Source organism: Canis aureus, chromosome 1, assembly GCF_053574225.1.
Source record: "Canis aureus isolate CA01 chromosome 1, VMU_Caureus_v.1.0, whole genome shotgun sequence".
Taxonomy (NCBI): Eukaryota; Metazoa; Chordata; class Mammalia; order Carnivora; family Canidae; genus Canis; species Canis aureus.
This window is the reverse complement of record NC_135611.1, coordinates 3,092,993-3,116,053: the sequence shown is the minus strand read 5'-3', so window position 1 is coordinate 3,116,053 and position 23,061 is coordinate 3,092,993. Positions and strand designations below refer to the sequence as shown.

The window sequence follows — 23,061 nt, the reverse complement described above, 5'->3', positions numbered from 1 at the left end:
AGAAACACAAGGTAAAACCGATCTAAAGTTGGATGATGTGAACACATCCTTAATATCGTATGTTTAGGATGAAAGCTCAAGCAGGCCATTCATGGGGTTTTTTCCTGCTTATTTCCTCTCTGGCGGTGGAAGGGTGGGGTTGGGGTTAGCAATTTCACAAAACTCCGGGTTGCAGCGCCAGTCCCTGATTTCCGGGGCTGTATTCCCGGGCGCGGGGCGCTCTCCGGGACCGCCACCCCGAGGCAAGAGGAGCGGCGCGCGCCGGCGGGTGGGAGGCTGCGCACCTGGCCTCCCCGCCCCGCGCGCGCCGGAGCGCGCTCCGCTCCCCCCGCCGCGGGCCCCGCTGCGCCGCCCGGCCGCTGCCGCCGTCTCTGGCCCCCAGCAGGTCCGCACCTTGCGGAGCGAGCGCGCGTCTGATCCCAGCCAGGAGGTGGGCGGCGACTCAGCCCGTTAGGACGCGGACACTCTCTGCGCGCGCCGCGACTTCCGGGGGGACGCGGGAGGCCCCCAGGGGCGCGGGTTTCAGCGGGCTGTGTCTTCCACGTCTCTTGCTCCGGAGAGGCCCCGGAGCACCCCCTCTGCCGGCCCTCAGCCCTCGGGAAAGCGCCGGGATCCCTACAGAAACTGGGAAGGGGGCCAAGGCGCCCCGGGCGTGGAGGCGCGGGCAGCCCTCTCCACGAACTGCGCCGCGCGGTGCAGCGCGCCGCCTGTGCCCCGGGAAGCGGCTCTGCATCAGAGCAACAGGTGCCGCCCGAAGCCACTCCCGGAACGAGGGAACGGCCGGCAGGGACCCGAACCGGTAAGGCGCCGGGGGTCTCCGCCTCTCGGCGGCCGCGCGGAGGGCAGAGGGAACCCCGCGCTCTCGGGACCCACCCTCGCCCCGGAAGGTCCAGATCGCGGCTCCTCGCGGGCGGCCTGGCACAAACCTGGTGCGAGTAGGCTCAGCCGCAGGGTGCAGGGTGCAGGGTGCAGGGTGCAGGGTGCGTGCCCATCGCGGAGCCTTAGGATCAGAGACTCGCGCTCTCCGTGCTGGGGCCAGGACCCCGCGTCCTCCGAGCCTTCTTCCACGGCGGGCACCGTCGCCAGCGCGCCCGGGCCGCTTGGGGCATGGAGCTGGCCGCCGGCAACCTCAGCGAGGGGAATGCGAGCGGGCCCGAGCCCCCAGCCCCGGAGCCCAGGCCGCTCTTCGGCATAGGCATCGGCGTCGAGAACTTCATCACTCTGGTGCTGTTTGGCCTGATCTTCGCGTTCGGGGTGCTGGGCAACAGTCTGGTGATCACGGTGCTGGCGCGCAGCAAGCCGGGCAAGCCGCGCAGCACCACCAACCTGTTCATCCTCAACCTGAGCATCGCCGACCTGGCCTACCTGCTCTTCTGCATCCCCTTCCAGGCCACGGTGTACGCGCTGCCCACCTGGGTGCTGGGCGCCTTCATCTGCAGGTTCATCCACTACTTCTTCACTGTCTCCATGCTGGTCAGCATCTTCACCCTGGCCGCGATGTCGGTGGACCGCTACGTGGCCATCGTGCACTCCCGGCGCTCCTCCTCCCTGCGGGTGTCCCGCAACGCGCTACTGGGCGTGGGCTTCATCTGGGCGCTGTCCATCGCCATGGCCTCCCCGGTGGCCTACCACCGCCGCCTCTTCCACTGGGAAGTCCGAAACCAGACCTTCTGCTGGGAAGAGTGGCCCAACCAGGGCCACAAGAAGGCCTACGTGGTGTGCACCTTTGTCTTCGGCTACCTGTTGCCGCTTCTGCTCATATGCTTCTGCTACGCCAAGGTGGGTGCGTGCAGGGCTCGGGCAGGGGCGCGGGCAGGGGTTCTGGCTCAGGCTCCTGTGATTCCAGGGTCGCCACCCCTCTGGCCCCTTTAGGAGCCCTGCTGCCCTTGCCGGCGGGGTGGATGGTGTGGGAGACGGTGCGCCAGAAAGTGACTTGGAGGCTGGGAGCGGCTGGGAAAGTTTGCAGGTCACTTCCAGGAGGTCCCGCCTCCCCTTGGCCTCCCTGACTTTGTCCCAGGGCCTCCAAATGCTAGAGAACCCCCTATCAGAGGAGGGGTGGTGCTGGGTTTGGGGCACTCACACCCGGCATAGCCTGGGGATCTGTGGGCCACCTGCAGAGCCCCAGGGGGAGCTCAGTCAGCCTGAGCAGGCCATGCCCCTCTCTCATGCTCCCCTCCCCAGTGGTCCCCCAGGGCCCCTGCTCCTCTGTGAAACCCCTGCTCCTGGTGACAGCAACAGCACTTTGAACTGGATTTTACCCCAAGCTTTAGCTTTATAAACCCAAGTGCTAAAAGAATATTTCTTCACAGAATCTTGACCTGAGGCTCCAGAGGACTTTGGATGCATGGGTTTCAATTCTGTTAAGAAGGGTTGTGTAGACAATATAAAGTGATTCAGGCCCAAATCCCTGACTCTCCTGGAGACGGGCATCATTGACAGTCTGGCCCAGCTACCCCCTCCCTCCTTACCCAGAAAATTTCCTACCCTCCCTTCCCAAAGCTCTGCAGAGCTCAGCACACTCACAGCGTCTCTCATTAATAACACAGGGTTTTGCAGATGGCATCCTGATCAGTCTTCAACTTTTTGGAGACACTTGTTTGTGTTTGAGTAAGAACAATGCTCTATCATGTGAACCCCAGGTCCCCAGCACACTCTCAGAATGTCATCGCCATAAGGAGAACATCTCTGTAGCCAAAGTTTGAAGTTCCCAGCATTTTATTTTCATCTTTCTCTGACTCTCATTCTGTTCCTGATGAGGCCATGACTATAGAGCCACGGATAACCAGATCACAGAGAGCAATAATTACCCACATTCAATTCATAAAGTGGTTTCCCCAGCAAAAGTGTTTACCACAAGCCCCCTGCTTTCTTTGTACCCTGCCCCATGTCATCTGTGTAGAGTTATATCTGTTTGAATGGTGATAGTATTGGATATTATCTGCAAGAGTGGCCTGCATCGAAGGGTTATATATAAGGAAACACAGAGGAGATGGGGCAGGAGAGGGCATTTGGAAGCTAGCTCTTTGATAAACTGCTGGTTTATTCACTTAGCCTTCTTCAAATGCAAAAAAATAAAAATAAAAATAAAAAATAATGTGGTTCTACCACTGTGGTAATCCCGTAAGCAGCTGTCTCACTGGAGCAAGCCTGTGAGTGGGAGCATCAGGGAAGGGCTTGGGGGATGTAAAGCAAGGGCCCAGATGATGACACTGGTAAATGGTTCAGAAAGGGTCCTAGGGCAGTTTCCAGTCACCGGGGAAGGGCCCTAGGGGCATGAAGCTCAGGACTAGAAGTGTTCTTAGGAGATTTGGTGTGACTCACTCACCTGAAGTAGAGCTGAAGCATGCTCTGCTTTCACCTCCCAGAACTCTATGAGTCTTCTCGATGGAAATGACAAGGCAAACTTTTTAAGAAAAATTAGCCTAAAAATTTCTATCATTTGAAAATTTATGAAAATCACACATAAGGCAAAGTTTCATCATAATTCTAAAAAATTCAACAAACACATGAACATCAGGATACTTTTTATATGGAAATAGCTTGTTTTTAAGCATAACTGGAAATTTCTTTTAAATCCAAGCTCATATTGGCACATTCGCTACAGGGCTTGGATAAGAGCTTAGGTGTTTTTTTCTAGCTGCTTTTCTTTGGTTCCATCATTAAAGAACGTTGTTGAGGTAATGATTCTTCTTCTTGAATGTGAGGTTCAGAACTGGCCGTTTCTCCAACGCCCAAGACTGATGGCCACAATGAAAAATCACAAATAGTCCCAAAGTCACCTGAAATTACATTTTCCCCTTTTTTTTCCCCAAGAAAGGAATTGCATTCAAGTGTTACCTTCTATTCCCCAAACCTTACGACTTTGTGTACAACAGTTTGTGTCTGCCAGTCCCTGAGAAACATGGAGAATGCCTGGGTTGGTGTGTACTTGCATGGGACTGTCCTCTCCTTTCTTGGAGGGAATTCTTGTTTGGGACCCTCCACCATCTGATCTGAGTGTAAACTCTTCACATGCCCACATGCCAAGTTCTCCCACATCTGATACCCAAGATGACGTTGGCTCGGGTTTGAACGTATGCCTCCTACACACACTCCTAAGTGCATAGAACCCGGGAGTGATACCATGATGCCATCATCATCCTTTAAAGGAATGTAGTTATAACCCATCATGATACCTTTGATGACAAGACCTCATTGAATACACATCAATATATGCATTGTAACACATCAGTGTGTGCTCATACTATGGGCTGTTGAAGGAAAACACAGTGAAGAAAACTATACTTGGGTATTTTTCTGTTGACCACTCAACAACATTCCACAGGTGGCCTCAGGTCACTGAGTTGTGATGCAACTGAGTTTGCTGAAGGGATGAATAGATCTCGGGCAGTGTTATGAAGCAGATAACATTTGACTTTTCTGTTTGGCCTCCTCTCTAATTGGCCCTTTCTGAATTTGTTTTGTTGCCTGTCCTCTGATCTCTCTTCCTGTCCTTTGTCCTCAATGACCAGTGTCCTCTTGTGGTCTCTTGGGGGAAGGCTGCCAGCAGGGAAACTCACTAGGCCCGTCCTCTCCAGACAAGATCCTGCAAAAGCTCCTCTGTTTTTCTCTTACCTTCAGTTCAGTTGTAAATCCCTACATATAACCCAAATGTTTCATGTCATTTCTCCTGAGTATTACACTGGCAAGAGAAGGCAAAAATAGTTTCTCATGAATGAAGCCAGCATCTCTCAGGAGATCCTCTGACAGGGATGTTCATTGTAAAACCTCGCAAAATGGTCTCTATATCCCCCAATCTCTGTTGGCAGAACAGTTAACTAATCCACTGTCAATCTACGGAAAGTGATCCCAAATGTTACTGTACCAAGTGATAGACTTGTCTTGTTGGAGATGATGCTGAGCCACTGTAGGAAGTGAGAAGCAGTTTAGTATGGCCGAGAATCTGGAGTCAGGAATTCACACCCCCGTGATGTCTGCTTAACTCACTTAGAGCTCATGGAGTTGGTAAATAAATCCTGTAGTTTCTTAATTAGGGTATAACTGATCACTGCAGAAATCCTGCATCTAGCTGAGGGCGGCAGACTTTTGCAGTAAGTCCAAACTGATTGCATTATTCCCACGCTGAAGTGCTGGAGGGAAACAAGACAGTGTCTGGAACGTGGTTTCTAGTTCTCTCAGAGCCTCATTTGGCAAACTACGGACAACCCAAAGCCCTTAGTCACCCAGAGGCTAATTTTTCCTTAGATGTTCACTCAGATGGTCTATAAAAATGAACACCAGCATGGGTCTGCAAGCTTGGCCCTGTTGGCAAGACCAAACCTCTGTTGTAAATCCCTACATGTAACCCAAATGTTTCATGTCGTTTCTCCTGAGTATTACACTGGCAAGAGGAGGCAAAAATAGTTTCTCTAATGAATGAAGCCAGTGTCTATCAGGAGATCCCCTGACAGGAATGTTCATTGTAAAACCTCACTAAATGGTCTCTAAATCCCCCAAGAAGCTGAATATCCCACATGTGAGTTGTTTAAAAGCACAGCACAGTGGGCAGGATTAGAATAAAGAGCTAAGGGAAACCAGGTGGGTGAGTATTTGGTGTAAGGACCCCACAACAGAAAACAGAAGGAATGAGAGGAGGCAAACATTGGCAGCACTGGACATCGGTCAGCGCACATCATCTGGATTGGCTCCCTTGCTTGCTTCCTCCATTGGGTGGTGCCCTGGAGGGACACCTTTAGTAGTTCCACACGCCTAGGATGTAGCCTTGCACCTGCCGTACAGAAAAGACCTGCTGATTGTTAAAATGTGGAATCTTGGGGAAACCGAGGTGGAATGTAAGCCAGTAAGAATGCATATGTGGGTAGCAGTGTGGTCCTTTCTGGACAAAACCTCAGAGCCACCCCCACCCCCCCAGAACTCTCTTCAGACAGATTCCGTGACCACAAACTGCCTCTGGATAGTCCCAAAAGGTAGAGAAACAGATGCAGTTGGCAGTCCATGTGCATCGTTACTTTGGCTTCTTATGTGCATTTCTATTTGAATGATTATTTTAAGTCATAGGATTCCTATGTCAGGTCGCGGATTGTCAGCGTGAATCAGACCATGAACAGTGGGCACCAGGTGGATGCTTTTATTAGTCTGTGTTTTCCAGGTGCTTAACCATTTGCATAAAAAGTTGAAGAACATGTCAAAGAAGTCTGAAGCATCGAAGAAAAAGGTAATATTCACAAATATATATTTATGTAGATAGATTGCTTAGTTGATTTTTAAGCCTGATTGTCCTTCTGTCCATTCACTGTCATGAAATTTAGGTTCCTTGGTACAGACATTTGAGACAAACCTCTTAATGTGAGGCACAGGATAGGGATGGAAAGTCGGTGCCAGAGTGCATCCCAGGTGACCAGATGCTGCATCAAAACTTAGACGGAGGTTTGGAGAGGTGAGGGAAGGGGTAGTTTTTTGGATTCTAAGCCTCTTTAGGAGGTGTGTTCTAGGCTGATCATTGTAGAGTTGCTGACATCCGTGATCTGCACACAACCATTTTATTGTATGTTTGCCATCACTGATGTGATTCTAGAAGGCTCTGGCTTGACTGCCTTTTCAGAGAATGTTACTTTAATCTCTCCCCTAAGCCCCAAGATCAGAGGCATTGTCCTTCTGTCTTCCTTCTGGACCTGAGTGGACCCTAGTCCTCCTAGGGAGGCAGGGGAGGGGCCTTAAGGGGACTTCTATTCATTTTTGATTGTCTTTCTCATCCAATGAATCCTGATTTAAACAAAGTTCTCCTGAATCGTATTAAAGCATCTAACATCCTGGTATTTATTATAGTTCACATTCTGAGACAAGACTATGTCACAAGTCAGAATTAATCTCACTCTTAACACAATAGCTGTGTAACCTCTGGCTTTAGAAAGTGGACTAAGAGTATTGGACAAGATGTTTAAGGAGGGGATCATAGCCAGACACCGTTATCCCCAAATGTCAGTCATAACATCCCAAAGTAGCTTGTTTGTCCTTCTAAACATTTATTATGATCAAGGACACATAATTGGCAGAAATTATAGTTTGATCACATTTATTTTAAAAAATTCTACTTAAATAAAGCCCTTCCTGACCTTCCCTGCTTATAACACAGCTGAAACCATGTCTGTTCTCAGACTGGATGGAAAGAAGTGGTAGGAACTGGTGAAGAAGCCTGCCGTGTAACCTGCGTTCCGAATACGGTCATGTGGTGTTTATGGTAGCCACCGAAGGATGAAAGGTGCAGCAGAGATAACAAGCATGTCTCGCCTCTTCCATTCATTGGTCCGTCCTTCCATCCCAGCCCTTTTGTGGGCTTCCTTCTAAGTTTCTGGATTCCTTTAAACAGCTGGCAGAGCGTATGGGTGGAGTCATCCCTGAAGCTGCTCTTTCTCTCCTCCGTTTTCAGGGATGTTGTTATGCTGGACTCTTCCCATTTCTTTAGTCTGCCTTTTAGCTTGTCCTCTGAGCCACTGTCTCCAAGAAAATGATTCATTACAAACAATTAAGGATTGTTTGTTGTTCCCCGGGGTAGTTCTGTGTGGAGCACCCGCCTGCCCTCTGGGCCAGAGCTGACCCTGTGGGACAGACGAGGACTCTTCCCATGTGGAGCTTGCCGGGGGGAGGCCCAGCGTGTGCCCGTGGGAGGACCTGGCCTGCCCACTTCCGCCGTGGGGATGCCCCGGTCCACGCCGTGTGCTTATCACCCAGGCTGGAACCAGTCGGGCTGTGGGTCCCATCAGGCGCTTGTGGTCACCAAGTGTTTCAGAGAAGCTGGGGAAGTTGGCAGTGAAGAACAAAGCAATGAGAAGAATGAAAATAGATCTTGTAAAAAATAATTGGAAAAGCTTCTTCTGCTTTACGGTGAAAATCTCTACAGATCAGTTTAACAGTTTCTGCATTTGGTTTTACAGATACGTATGTGTATGGTGTGTGTGTACACGTGTCTATATGCATCTGTGTGTGTATATTATATGTGTTTTATATGTGAGAGTGTATGTGTGTGTACAGGTGTGCATTTACCGTGTGTGCATGTATATGTGTATATGTGCACGTATACAACATATATGCACATATGTGTGTCACACAGAAGAAATATGTATATATACATGTGTGAGCACATGCATGTGTACATGCACACGTATATATTATAAATGCACACTTGCAATATGTGTGCATGTATGCACACATGCGAACATATCAGAACATGTGTGCATATCATATGCACATGTGTGTAAATATAGTTCTTATCATAGGAGAGGATTTAGCATTTGGAGGTGGGAAGGTTTTCTCTTCCATTGGCAAATCTTCTGACCCTTAACAGCCCTGAACAGATGTCAGATCTCTTTTGATACATTTAATTGCCTCCTTGTTTGCATAGAACAAACAAGGTGTGGTGCTGGTGGTGGTGTGCATGCCCACGTCTGAGCAAGAGGCAGCAGGGAGGTGCAGGGACAGGTAGGAAGAGGGCAAAGGGCGGGGAAGGGGAGGAGGCCTGGTCTGGTAGAGAAGCCCGGGTGGGCCGCACCTCACTGGTGGCAGAGACAGACCAGCTCCTGGTGGTTTTCCCCGCGGGTCTCCGCCCAGGCAAGTGTGTGACATGTGAATGCTCAGTCCCTGGGGGACAGGGCTCTGCTTGGTACAGATGCCCTTGTTCACTCATCTCAGCTGCACAGGTTTGCACCACAGCTCCTCCGCGGTGTAGAGCACCCTTCCTCCGCGCTGCCTCCATCCATGCAGGGGCTCTGTGTTCAGGTGCACAATGCTCGTGGGGTGGAGAGTTAGGACTTCATGCTGAGCAGTTATTCTGCGTGTTTGGAGGAACAAGGAAGAACGTGATCTCCAATGTAGAAATAATAGTAATGATAGTGCAGAGCGCTGGGGTTGATTGGACACTCTCCTATACACGAGAGATGTTTCCTGGCATGAGACTGATCAGACACGGGCCCGGGACTCTGTGGTCATTTCTGGAAGCCTCCAGAATGGGACATACATGTATGGGATGGGCATCTCTACGGGGAAACCGGATTAAAGGCTCCCTTGACACCTGTCGCCTGGGTTCCTTTAGCAGCTGCCCCCCCGCCTCCCACCACCACTACCCACATACCCTGGGCTTGAAGTAAGTCTGCAAGCTTCCTGTTGGGCATTTACTAGCTTAGGAAATGTTTTCATCATTCTCTTCTCTCGGCTAAGCTCCATTAGATGTATTGTGAGTAGGATTCTTTGAAGGAAGAACAGATGTCTCAGATGACTTTGAAGGAGAACATCTCACAGGAGGAAGAGAGATGAATATTTTTCAGATACTATCAGTATAAAGAGAAAAAAAGGAATACCCAACAAGGTTATAAAGGACTCAATCTCAAGGATAATGAGTTAGAGATTTTTATACATGACTTTAAAGTATGCTTTCTTTCTGTATCAAGAATCAGTGTTGGGATTCGATCCGCTGTACAAACAAGGGACATCACACATACCCTGGGTATGACTTCCTCTCTGATGATGTCAGTGATGGAATGAAAAAAAAAAAAAACGTGTAAGAAATTAAGAACAGTCAGCCTCATTCTCCACAGAGAGGCATCCTCTCGTTACAATCTGACCTTTCGAATAGAAAGAGAGCAAGGAGCTTCCCCCACAGTCTCTCCGAGGCAAAGACATGGTTTGGCGTCCATGGCTGTCAAGCTGGCGACAGCATCGCCTTTCATTCGAGGTGGATAAGGGCTTTCATGGCAGCTTTTATGTAATTCCCCAGAGGTTCTTCGAACACCACCAAGCTTTTCAGAAAGGCAAGTACCTAACATCCTTACCTACTGCACCAAGCCGTGGCAGCGAGGGGAGGCCCAGAGCTCTGTGTTTTCACAGGCGGCATCCTGGGTGATGACGGGCGCCCAGAGATGACGGCCCAGGTCTGGGGTTGGTCCAGTGCATTATTCTGAGCAGCTCTGTAAGTCAGAGCTGGTGTCATCGGTGCCGGCGGCCTGAGGGCAGAGCTGGAAGCCGCGGGTGGTGACAGAGGATGCCGTCTGCCCGTGCGGCCTCCCTTCCTGAGCGCGGCTGTGCAGAGGACCTGCAGGAGTCTGCGCCAGGGGGACAGAAGACGACAGACACCTGATGTCTCCGGCCACGCACCTGGACGCCGCAGAGGCTGACTGCATATCAGAGACTATTGTCTATTGTAAATGCAACCCTGTCGCATTCAACACCATGGATAGACCCAGAACAAAGCCTTGTTCTGGGTTCTGAGAAGACCCAGGCCATCACTAAAAATAAAAAGGTAAATTTTGAATGCATTGCAACGCACACGTACACAAAATATCCCACACTCATGCAATTTACCTGTGCCCCACAGATTTTGATACATTATGATCATATCAATAAGCTGCTGGGGCCTATTTCTGTCCTAGGCTTGGCACTTAGTAGAAACTTCCTGAGAGATGCTTGAAACGGGATCTCCAGAGGGTATTCATTTGGGGAAGTAGAAACATGTCCTCATTGTCTTAGAAGGAAAAGACGATGTGCTCTGTTCTATTTGTAGGTATAATTATGTCTAGATTGTTTTTGATGAAATCATCTGGGAAGGGAATCTCTCGTCCACTAATGGATAGTGGATTGATAGCAGACAATCTGCTAATACATGTGAGCAAATTTCATGTTTGCTTTGTGTATCATGGAGTAATTGGCTTTAATATGTAATCCTGTCACCCTATAAAAAACCTGTTGTCAGATTTTACCTGAGCTGTGAGCGTCTGAATGCATGAGGCATGGTCAGAGTCGTTTCGCCAAGGCCCAGGGAGGTTACCTCCTCTTCCTAAGGCTGCACAGCCAGGTTATAGCTGGCATTTGCACAGTTCTGGGCGCCTTGTGATGGTGAGCTGTCCTGTCACCCCTGCCGCTCCCGATGGGGTTGCTCTGACCTTGCCCTGGAATCCCACTCCCTCCAGCCTTTCTGCCCCCACCTGGTTACAGAATGCTTGGCTTCCAGCCCATGTCTTGGAGAGATGTGTGCGGTGTGTGGTTCACTGCCTGGCATGACAGAGGGGTCCTCACCGTGGACCTACATACTGCATCCTGCCCTCGCTCAGGATGCGAGGACATGAGAGTGAGCATCCCTGTGCTCTTAATTAAACCCTCTTCCTTCTGTCTGCATCCATCCTGCCAACCCTTCTCCCCCCTTATCCATCAATTCTGGTCAGGATTCGCTTTTCGGTGGAAGGGAAAGCCCTGGCGGGGACCAGGAAAAGTGTGGCCTTACCCTTTCCTGTGTGGGTCGGGTGCTGGTGACCGGGACATCAGACTTCCATGTTTCCACTGCACAGATTCACGCAACCTGGGCTCAGTCTGAGAGAGGACACCAAGGGGCTTCCAGCCTGCATCGCTCCTGTCCTATAGATCCCCTTGCTCTGCGAGGAGTGGGCCTACTGGTGGTGAACTGGGAGCCGGACAGCGGTGTACAGGGGGCTGGGACCGTTGTTCCGTCTGCGGGCCAGGCAACTTTGGTTGCCCACCTAGGTGCCCTGATGCTCTGCTTAACCTGCCGGCAGCCCAGGCAGTGAAGCAAAGCAGTAGACGGGCTTTAGTCTACTAAAGTCTACTTAGTCATGGGGGTCACATGACCTGGCTTCTGGCTCTAACGTGGCATTTGCCTCTGGAGCATTAAGGCACCTGTCTCGACCAGTCCAAACATCAGCTTTCTCATCTTGGACCCATGATCCTGACCAGGTCTGCTTCCTGCTCATGGCCAGCAGTCACACAGTGAGATGCCCAGTCCCCCACCACCACCCCGGTACCGCTGTGGCCATCGGGGGGTCAGGACCCTACTTGCTTCCTGAGCCACCACATGTTGGCAGGCTGGGCAACCTCTTAAGGAAGGAGCCAGCTGATCATGTTGTATGGCAGTTTAAAGAATATGAAGAGGCCACTGTCTTTTGTTTGAAGCCACAGATCGAGTTTCCAACTGATCACAGCATTAGTATCTAGTCATCGCCTTTCAAATGTGTACCAACCAGCTGCCATGAAACATGGAAAAGGTGGTCCTCAGGCTCAATCCCACCCACCGAGGAGGTAACAGGCACTAACTGGAAGCCAGAGGGAAGGCTCCTCTTGGGTTGAGGTCCAGAGGTCCTTAATCAGCTTCTGCTTTCTTACATCCCCTGCTTGGCCCAGAGCTCAAAGGAAACATGCGAGTCCTGCCTCTGCCTCTGCCTCTAGGTGTTTTCTGATTTAGGGGTGGCAAGGGAAGGGTCATGTGCAAGCCAGGAAATGGAGCTGACTGGCTCCCAGAAAGAAATGGAGGTGTCTCATGGGAATGTGTCAATGTGTTGAGGTCTTCCACTTGCCAGAGCTTAACAAGGAGAAACAAAAAAAATACACCATCTGTCGGGGCAACCGGGGGAGAGGGTGTGAGTGCTCACTGAGCTGCCTCTCACCTGGAACTGTTTCAGCATGCACCCTGCTCAGAGCTTTGTAGGTTTTGGAATTTAAAGATTAAATAGTGTTTCGTCTCTGTGCATTTCTATTCCCATGATCCAGTGTTTGCTTCCCGTGATCCTCAGGCATTTCACATACGTGGTGGACTTATTCCAGTGCAGGTCCCAAACAAGTGTTGAACAAAACCATGTATATGAAGTCCCGGTTAACACTTAAAGCAAAGTTTGATAGTCTTATTTCATGGCAATAGGCATAAAATGAGCTTAGAGCGTGTTTTAAGGCTCTGGATGCTTTTCCTGTGATAATTGATATGTGTGTTTTCCTCTTCCTCTCCTAGACTGCACAGACAGTTCTGGTGGTGGTTGTGGTTTTTGGGATATCCTGGCTGCCGCACCACGTCATCAATCTCTGGGCTGAGTTTGGGGTTTTTCCGCTGACCCCCGCCTCCTTCCTCTTCAGAATCGCTGCCCACTGCCTGGCGTACAGTAATTCCTCGGTGAATCCCATCATATATGCTTTTCTCTCCGAGAATTTTAGGAAGGCTTATAAGCAAGTGTTCAAGTGCCGCACTCACAGTGAATCGCCTCTTAATGATACTAAAGAGAACAGAAGTCGAGTAGACACCCCGCCATCCACCAACTGCACTCACGTGTGAGAACAGCAATAGCGCTCTTGTGCACCAGACACAAAGCTGTAGGGGAGGGGTTGAGCAAGGCTGCAACTTCTTATGCTCACCACCATTCATGTCATTCCCATTACATTACACTTGGTTTTTAAAAAAGTGCTTTGATCCGTTTGGGAAATCTCTAGGTCTAGTAAAGATTATTTCTAAATTTTATTTCAAAAACAAAAGGAGATGCTATGTAGTTTCATACTTCTACAGAAATGAAAGTTTAGTAGAGTTCCCTAGATATGATCAGTTCTTCATAGAATGAGGACTAAGGACCTATATATTGTTGGGAATATTGGCAATCTACATTTTGAAGCAACTTTATTTAGAAAATACAGCTACATGTTGATTCTTCAATTTTAAGAAAAGAGGTGATATTGTAAGCTGTGTGTTTTAGAATGTGATCACGGACACATGATCAAAGTTTTACCTGAATTTAATTTTTGTGGCTGTTTGTAGAGAGACACATCTATTAAGTGGAAGTAAGACTTGCCAAGCTTATTTGCACAGGCTGCATTTGCTGCCAACTGTAAATAGGGAGCAGGGTTTCTGGGGATGAGCTGCTCCCACCTGTGGTCTTGAGGTCCCTTAAGTATCTTCAGACATCAGCTGCTGTGTAGCAGTGATTCGGCGTGGCAGCCGTGGGTGCCGTCCTTACAACTATCCTGTGACGTAGGCTTTGTAGAATTAACTGAAAAAAAAAATCAGGGAAAAAAATGCCAAATACAACTATTCTGATAGTAGAAGCTTCAAGTGAGATTCGAGAAGGAAACTGGTCATTACAGTTTTACAAATCTACTTGCCTGGGGTATTAGCTGTGCCTCGAACAGAACTGAGCCAAAAGATAGTTAAAAAATAAATCAGTGAAGACACTGTGTAAATAACGATTTCTATGGGGCCAGAGAGAAGTCAGAATTCAGTGAGCCATGTGTGGCAATGGGTGTGTCACGTGCAGAAACCATACTCAACGTCTGATCCAGAAAACGTTTGAAGAAAAGGAATCTTCTGAACAGGTATACCCAGGGATATATGTTGTACAAACAAATGCTTTTTTCATTAAGTTTGTAGTAATGTTAAAACGCACATTTACCCAAAATATTACTTCCTCTGGAAATGTCACTTTGAGGTTAAAATGATCACAAGCTGAATTTCAGATGTGGGTTTCACAACAATTTCATATTTATTCATGTTTACAATGAAAAAAAAGGGATGAAAAGATTAACTTATCCTATCTTAGGACAGTAGTTTTCAGACTACAGGACTTTGATATATTTTAGAATACAAAAACAAGACTTTTTTTAAAACAGGATTAGCATAATGTACACCTGTGTCAAATCAAAATTCCATATGAAATAGCAAATTTTAGATAAAAACAAACTTGATATAAGTCTTTGCATGTTATGTATTTATTGTCACTAATTATGTTCCTCCCACAAACAATATTGACATTTGCAATGGTCTGATTTTGCCGCCAGAAGAGGAGAAAGTCTTTGAAAGGATGGGAAATCATGAGCTCTCATGTTGGGTGCCTAGAGAAACAACTTGTGTGTATGCATATGTGAGTATTTTGAAGAATAGTTTAAGTCCTTTGCATGGAAAATTTTTTGCACTTTATTCAAGTAGAGCAGCGGAAACATTGTGTCTTGATGATGATACCTCATGTGCTTTGTGGAATTTGAAGTTGCAATTGCAAATGCCACAAGTTGTGTGTGTCAACTCACACAGAGAAGTGCCCTGGCTGCCTTTGGACTTGCACAGTTGGCAAAGGCCTCCTACACCACAGCTGTTCATGTTCTCCCCTGCTGATTCCTCTACACATACATGGAAGTATTCAAGAAAAAATACAGTACCTAATGCTGCTATTTTGTAAGAAGCATGCGGAAGATGTCCTTGAACACGATGGACGTACTTACCCACATTGACTCCTCTGGTCTTTCCTATTTGTTTTTGGCACGACAGACGCTATTGGCATAGTCCCTAGCTGGTACCTGCAAAACCTCAAATGTGCTGCGTGTAGATGCAAATCACTTCATTTCGTATGTAGAGCCAGTGTTTCTCCTGCCCAACATCATTCCTCATATTCAGAGTGTAGGTGGTCCCTTGTATAACCAATTTCGATGTGGAGGGTCACTTACATCCTGCAAAGATCAGACCCTGTGAAGCTGTCTGCATGAGGAGTTCCGAGGGACAGTAACAGACTTCATCGCCCAGACAAGTGTTGGAGCATCTGCTTCCTAGGGGGCTGTTTTTCTAATATATCATCGATGCCACCAATCCAGAAGCACCTTTGCATCCTTCACTAAATAAAGAAGACCTCCCAAGGACACGCTTTTTCTCGCAGCAGCCAGAGTAAAGGAGAAATACAAAGCAAAGGCAAATACAGCACTGTATTTGCCTTTGAAGTTGAGCTGCTTGAGAACCATGTTTTTCATTGACCTTCAAAGAAAATTGATGTTTTCCCCTTAGATTTGGCTGCCTCAGTGTCCCAAAGTGGCTGTTATTTTTCTGGACATTTGCTTTCACATTTGTGGACTGGCTCTGCAATATTAAATAGCCAAATTCCTGGCAGCTGCATACGTGGGTGCCCTGGCTTCAGTCTCCTACTGATGAGTGTAGAGACGTGGTTGGAAAGACTTTCTCATCCTGCATTCCCAGGAGATCTGTTCAATAGATGCTCTCTGCTCTTCCAACCATGTGCGTGCTCAGAGGCCATTCTCTGAGTGTTTTAGGTACATATTTTTTATTAATGCAATTGTTCTATATCCACGTTGGGAGTAGAATAGTCATTTCGACCTCTTCCTCCATCACTCCCCCTTGTGTTTCTCTCAACTCTTGCTTCCATCTGAGTTTCTCACTGTGATGTTTACCATAGTGAAATCTCTCCTTCGACTCAGACGTACTGAGTGACAGTGAAGAGGGGACGTGGCTGCTGAGCTGCATGAACCACTCATGCAGCTAGAAGCTGCATGCGTTTCACTAGAAGCTGCTCTTGAGTCACTTGGGGTCTTGCAGACGACTGTGTTTACCCAACACCTTGGACACCCTGAGACCGTGCAGTTAATAGTTTCTACATGTTAGCTGAAAGCCAAGGTCAGACTTCTCCCGAGCAGGAGAGAGGAACCTGGCTGGGCATCCATTTCCTTCCCACAGATGCCAGACACTTGTGAGCCCCAAACTGCTCCTGTTGAAGCAGATTGCATTAAATAAAATAATGGATAGCTTCGCCATGTTCTTGCTTCAAGGGATCTACTAAATGCATGTATATAGACTACACAGTCATAATTTGGGTAAATATATCAATGTGGCTACTTCCTCTGGAAATTCGTCATCTAAAATTTGTAAATTTGATCTACACTGACTGCAGATTTCTCCCAGGTTTTAGATTTGTAAGTGGCTTTCTATGTAAGGTAATCTTGTTCTTCTTGGCCATTAAAAACTGTTGCATATTAGGTTATTTGTCTAGTGGATGTTAATGGCTTGTTTACGTAGAAAAGCCATATATAGCAAAAGTAGGTGGCTTAAAACGCTGATGGTTGCCTATTGCTTTGGAAAGAAAAAAATTACAGAATGCAATTATATCTGATTTTAATCTATAAAGTATTTTGATTTTTCCCTTTTAGAAGTGGAAAACTTGAACCTGCTGGACAAGTTAACACACGGAGAACCTCTGATGCAGGCTGTGTCTACATGACAAGCACGTCTAAGGATAGGGTGCGGATATTGTAATGCATTGGTTAGGATGTTGTGTTTGTTTACTCTTCTTACCAGGGCAGGTTCACTTACACCTACCTTTTTAACTCTGGCTGTCTGCCTGGGATTCTGAGGTGGGCACATCTACTTGTTTGGCAAGATCTTTAGAAACATTAACGGGCCCTGGGCATTTGCTTCTCTACTATGCTGGGCGCTACTCACTGCTGGTTCCTGAGTGCATGCTCAGTGCACCCCTCACCAGCCCTTGCTCACGTGCATCTGGGAACTCAGGCTCTATCCTGGGTGCAGGTGCACTGGGAGGGGCCATTCTGGTGGGTGGGGAGTAAGCTATTAGTGTTTGTGTACATTGTGGAAATAGCCTCAGCTGGACTTTCTCTCTCTATCTGTTCTGATGCTGGCTAAGTTACCCATGTTTAAACAATTGTTTGGAGAACTGGTCCTATAGTTAAAGATTTTGATGTGATTTTTGGGGTGGAAAGCCTCATCCTTTCTGCTGGTGATCAGATGTCTGGATATCTCTGGTATCTCTGGGTATGTTGTGTGCATCCAAATTTTCAGCATGAGAGAAGTCAAAGTAGAGGTCAGCAGCTGCTGGAATAGATGGCAAGTGGGATCGGCCATTCGAATTCCTTACTCTCAGGCAATGGTGATCAATAAGGTAACCTATCAACTGGGATGAATCTTAGGGTCCACTGTGGGTTTCCTAGGGGACACCATGCACTACAGCACCTTATTTCAAAAGATTGAACAGTGACTATTAAAACTGAAACATTTACGTGTCTTTCTGAAGCCCACTGTGGCTCCATTGAGCTCTTTTTCCCCTTTCAGTGAGCTTATTTTGGGGAGTCGAGGTAACATGCCATCCGGCGGGTAAAAGTGGGATGGCCCTGGCGCTGGAGCTGGAGAAGAACAGAAGTGTCTGGCTGCGCTTTACAGTGTGGTAAGCACCAGAGCACGTGTGAGGCACTCCTCCAGGACCAGAAAGGTAGTGGAGGCAAATCTCACACGGGACAGCTTACGTCCGCGTGACAGGGTGCACCTGGTGCCTGCACCGCCAATGTGGCAGGTGACATAGAGGTTTTGTTGTGATGGGATGTGTGTCAGCCCCTAGGAGAAAATAGGTGAAACCCCCGCTTATGAAGCAGGGCACCAGGGGTGAGACCGGAGGCCTTCGGGATGTAAGGGGCCGTGGCTAGTGCCTAAAGGGTCGCCAAAGGAACAAGGAATCACCGAGTGCCGCCTCTGTGTCGGTGGCAGAGCCTGCTCCTCAGGGCCCTTGGACGTCGCAGACCTTCGGGCCAGGCACTGGGCTGGGGAGCAGACGCCGGGCTCCTCCTCTGCGGTTCCGCCCGCCCCAGCGCTTCTGCTTCTGTCGCCCCGGACCTCCGCGTCACATTCCCCTGGAAGCTGGTTAGAGACGGCTCATCCGAGGCGCACGCTGCCCACTGTCTGTGTGGGTTTTCCTGGTCCTGCCCCACTCACATTTGCATTCCTTACACACCTGGCCTCTTCCCTTCTCCCCGGCTTCTTTCTTCAGATCAATCATGTTTCACACTCGCCGTCTTCCAAATTTGTCATCGTTGTGGGGTCTCCAAATGACTTACACTTTTTACATCTTCTTTCTTTGGCTGGACTGATGACTTTTTCCTGGTTACATTGTACCGTATTTCTCCCTTTAACAGTAAAAGGTCAGGGGATCCCTGGGTGGCGCAGTGGTTTGGCGCCTGCCTTTGGCCCAGGGCGCGATCCTGGAGACCCGGGATCGAGTCCCACGTCGGGCTCCCGGTGCATGGAGCCTGCTTCTCCCTCTGCCTGTGTCTCTGCCTCTCTCTCTCTCTGTGACTATCATAAATAAATAAATTAAAAAAAAATAACAGTGAAAGGTCAGAAACACATGGTTTAGAGAAAATCACTTTTGTAAGGATCACAGATGACCACTTTTTTTCAGAGAATGGGGAGTCCGTAGAGCAGGTCCATGGGCACATCTGTCCAGAGGGCCCCCTTTTGAGTGCTGGCTCTGGTGATGCCACACCTTCAAGAGCTCCCCTGTGCCCTCCCTGAGGCCCTGCCTGGTTGTGCTGGATGAGTCTTCCCAACCGACTCCGCCCCTCCCTGCATCCACTTTGCTAAGAGATTCGAGCAGGTGAATGGCCTTTCCGTGATGCCTTGGGCTAGCTAGAGCTCTTTCCGATCTGCCATGACTGAAGATGAAATTTAGTGGAGCACTTTGGGGAACAGAACAGCCAAGGGGAAAGCACCAGAATCCAATTATAAGTGGGTGTCTTGCCATTTAACCTGCTACTGTGGGTACCACTAGTTAAACAGTCTCTTTTTAGAAATGACCATATCCAAGAAAGCAGCAGTGCATGGGGGGGTCACATTGATTTTCAATGGAAACCTTCCCATCTTGTTAGAAAGAAAAATAGAAAAATCATTGTAAACATGCAGTTATGGCACATTTTTTCCAGCTTTGACTAAGAGAAACTACGGATGGAAAGCACATCATTTCCCATTAAAGAGACTGTTGCTGGTGTGTAGATGTAGCTAATGAAATGGATTGCAATGATGCAGCTCAGGGTTGAGCAGGGCCCAGTGATACAGGGAGGATCTTCAGGCATGTGTGTCCTATTTATCCTTGTCACCTCAGGGTCCCATGGGGAACCTCACAGGAAAGATAGTGAGTGAGCAGATGCCTTGTGTGTGATATTTTCAAAACAAGGCTGGCATTGATAAAGAATTAAATTTAATAATCCTTTTAATATTAAATCAGATTATCATTTAGGAATATTTACAAACTGAAATGGATACAGAAGTATCACTTTCCATTCACTGATTTTCTACGAGTCATACTTTATTGTCATATATTTCATAAAGATTGAAGATTTGACACCAAGGGATAGAAATGCAAAGTTTCCTTAAACATTGTTGGTATATCTTTTAATTTCTCAGGTTATACCTGCCTGAGTGAGGAGAGCTGTGCATTGTACCAAAGGTCATGGATGTTAGGGTACTTAGGGAGATTTGGTTTAATCCTGTTGGTCAGCTGCTGTTGGAAACACCGTCTTTGGCATTCTCACATATAAAAGAAGACTTGAAAGAGATGAACAAGTCTCAGAAACCCATTTGAATGAACTGAGACTTCTACAAGAAGGTACCAATGATGCTCTGGCCTCACCTTAGAGCCATGGTTCTCAATCTTGACCAAGTATCCGAATCTCTTGAAGAGCTTGTTTAAACAGATTACTGGGCCTCACCTCCAGAATTTCTGATTTGGTGCATTTGGGGTAGAGTCCCAAGATTTGCATTTCTAACAAGCTTTTTGGTAATATTCATTCTGCAAGTGCAGGGATCACATTTTTGGACCTCCTTCCCAATTTGAGTGGGTTGGAGATGGAGCCCAGGCATCTTTGTAAGGCCTCAGGCACACTGCCAGAGTTAAGAACCACTCAAGTTAAGTAGATGGCCCTCTGCACATCCAAACTTCTGTGGTTCTATGAAAAAGAAATTGCTTATACGGGATCTAAAGCATTCAGATTTTATTGTTTACATTGATCAGAGTCATAAAATATCTGTTCAACTATTATATTAGCCTATCTGCAGAAATTTACAAATTTTCAAAGTGTGAAGGAGTTTGATAACATACATTTAAGGATTTCAGAAATTATCATATTTTTCCCTTCAAAAAAATAGCTTGGTGGGAAAGGACACTTGTACATTAATTTTGTCCCCTCCCCTCCAATATATAGACTATAGCATTCTAATGTTACATGTGAATTTTTGAACTCAATGTTTAACTTAAATATATTCATGTCTTTCTATGCGACTGCTGATTTTTAACTACATTATTATCTCTAAGAGATAAATGTAACTTCTCTGTCTTTAAAGTTTTCAATTAATTATCTCATGATAATATAGTAGTATGGATAAAGAAGAAAATCTGTTTATATTGATTTTTTATTTTACTAATGTGATTGCTTAAACACTGCTGTATAAATAATGATGAGCATGGAACTTCTTATACCAGATGCTGTTACAACTACTCTCTGAGGTTTCTTTCTCTAAAATTTATCTTACCATCTATAAATTTAGTATGACTATCATATATAAGTTTAGCATGAATACCAGTAAACTTGCAAAGCCAAACACCAAAAATTGAGTTTATATTAATCCACTTAGTACCAGATGTGGTCATCCCCAATCACTTTGTGTTCTGCATGAAGTCTAGGTGGAATTTGTGATTTGAACCAATTTCTTGAATTGAAAATAAAATTTGTTCCTCGAAGTATTCTTACTTATGAGTATGCTATTTTCGAACAGAGTAATTGCCCCATTTTATAAGGCATATTTCCCTAAAGATAGGAATGCAATACAAAGTTGTTGAATTATATTAGTTTCACTCTTAGGGGAACCACTGTGGAAAATACAGAGGAATCATGTTGGTGGAAAACTGATGACTATGTTGATAAAAGTTTCCCCCCCCTTCCCTTCCTCTTCCTTTTGCCTCTCCTTCTTCCTCCTCTTATTCTCTTTCCCCTTCTCTGTTTTCTTTCTAAATACATGTCTATTGTTTTGTGAAAATGACACAGGATTACTATAAGAAATTATAAAGAAGAAAGAGCCATCATTAACATCTTTTAGACATCGCTTCAATGAATATACATACTAACAAAGGATGAAAGGAAGGGAGGGAGGGAGGGAGAAGGAAGTTCAGAAAAATTAGATCATAATATGCATTCTATTATAAATAATATTATTGACTTTAAAACTACTTGATTTTAATTGGCAAAATACAAAATGAAGTGAAATAAGAAGAATTGTTAAATTTTAAATAGTTGATCACTGTAAACTAAAACCAAAGATTATGTAAAGTTAATGGGAATCAGAGCCAAGTTGGTAACTACTAATACATTTAGGTTTAGACAGTATCTAATTTTCTTTCTCATAGAAAATTATTTTTCAAAAATCTTAATTCTTATTTCAGTTGACATATTGTTTACCAGTAGTTTTTTTAAAAAAATTCTCATATGAGCTCTTTATTTGGATTCATCTTGTCAAGTAGTATTTTGTTCCTCAAAGATGCTGTATTCTTGAGTTATTACATGTTGTAGAAGATTTATTTGTTGCCTTCATATATGGAGAAAAATCAAATATAAATTTATTTCATTGTACTGTATTTTCAAATGTATCTTTAGACCCAGCTCATAATTTTGATATTACTGGGAAGAAGTTGGGAGGTAAACTGATTTTCCCTATTTCAGATAACTAGCTTTCCCCCCTCCTCTGGATGCCCACTTGCTTTTTAGAATTATTGATGCCGGTATTTTCACTAGGATGGGTATTTTCATCACTCTCTAATGCCTGAGTATTCTTTACAGATTGAATTATGATTCCACACAAGTGAAAGGAATATTCATATCTTCTTAGCCAGGTAATTTCCAATCTTTTGGAATGTAAGGATTTTTTTTTTGAAACATAAACAATTACCAGGCTTTTATTATGAGAGTAATTGTGCTTTTAAAATATATTGATAGAGAAAGAGCAAAATGAAAAAAGGAGCGCAAACTACAGACTAATATCTCTTGTGAATATAGACATGAAATCCTCAATAAGATATTGGCAAATAATATCCAGCAATGTTTAAAAAGAATTATACACTGTGACCAAGGAGGATTTATTCTAGAAATGCAAGGCTAGATCATCATTCAAAAATTAATCAGTATGGGGAACCTGGGTGGCTCAGTAGGTTAAGTGTCTGCCTTTGGCTCAAGCCATGATCCCAGGGTCTTAGGAACGAGGCCACCAATCAGGCTCCCTGTTCAGCGGGGAGCTGCTTCTCCCTCTCCCCCTTACTCATTTCCTCTCTCTCTCTTTCTCTCTTTCTCACCATCTCTCTCTGTCAAATGGGTAATAAATAAAATCTTTTAAAAAATTAATCAGTGTAATCTAATATTAGCAGGCTAGTAAAAAAATCATAGGGTCATAACTGATGTAGAAGATGCATTTGACAAAATCTAACACCTATTTATACTTGAAAATTTTGAGCAAACAAGGAACAGAGGGGAACTTCCTCAACTTCATAAATATTATTTACATTAAACCTTACAGCTTACATCATACCTAATAGTGAAAGACTGAATGCTTTCCCCCTTATATCAGGAAAAAGACAAGAATATCTGTTCTTATTCAACATAGCATGGAAATTCTAGCCACTGCAATAAAGTAAGGAAAAATAATAAAAG

The 23,061-nt window shown here is 46.2% G+C and overlaps 1 protein-coding gene across 1 annotated transcript; it reads left to right on the top strand.

The window, feature by feature from the left end:
* The first annotated feature begins 390 nt into the window (after positions 1-390).
* Positions 391-21,107, top strand: GALR1 (galanin receptor 1). Its single transcript, XM_077875570.1, has 3 exons — positions 391-1,779; positions 6,149-6,214; positions 12,779-21,107. Exons 1-3 carry the CDS (start codon positions 1,108-1,110, stop codon positions 13,094-13,096), a joined length of 1,056 nt encoding a protein of 351 aa, XP_077731696.1. The 5' UTR covers positions 391-1,107; the 3' UTR covers positions 13,097-21,107.
* Positions 21,108-23,061: the final 1,954 nt, after the last annotated feature.

Bases quoted from the DNA above. Each gene is read 5' to 3' on its own strand.
- GALR1 (XM_077875570.1), top strand. From the start codon at position 1,108: ATGGAGCTGGCCGCCGGCAACCTCAGCGAGGGGAATGCGAGCGGGCCC. The intron at 1,780-6,148 runs GTGGGTGCGTGC...TGTGTTTTCCAG, and splicing joins TATGCTTCTGCTACGCCAAG to GTGCTTAACCATTTGCATAA. The intron at 6,215-12,778 runs GTAATATTCACA...TTCCTCTCCTAG, and splicing joins CTGAAGCATCGAAGAAAAAG to ACTGCACAGACAGTTCTGGT.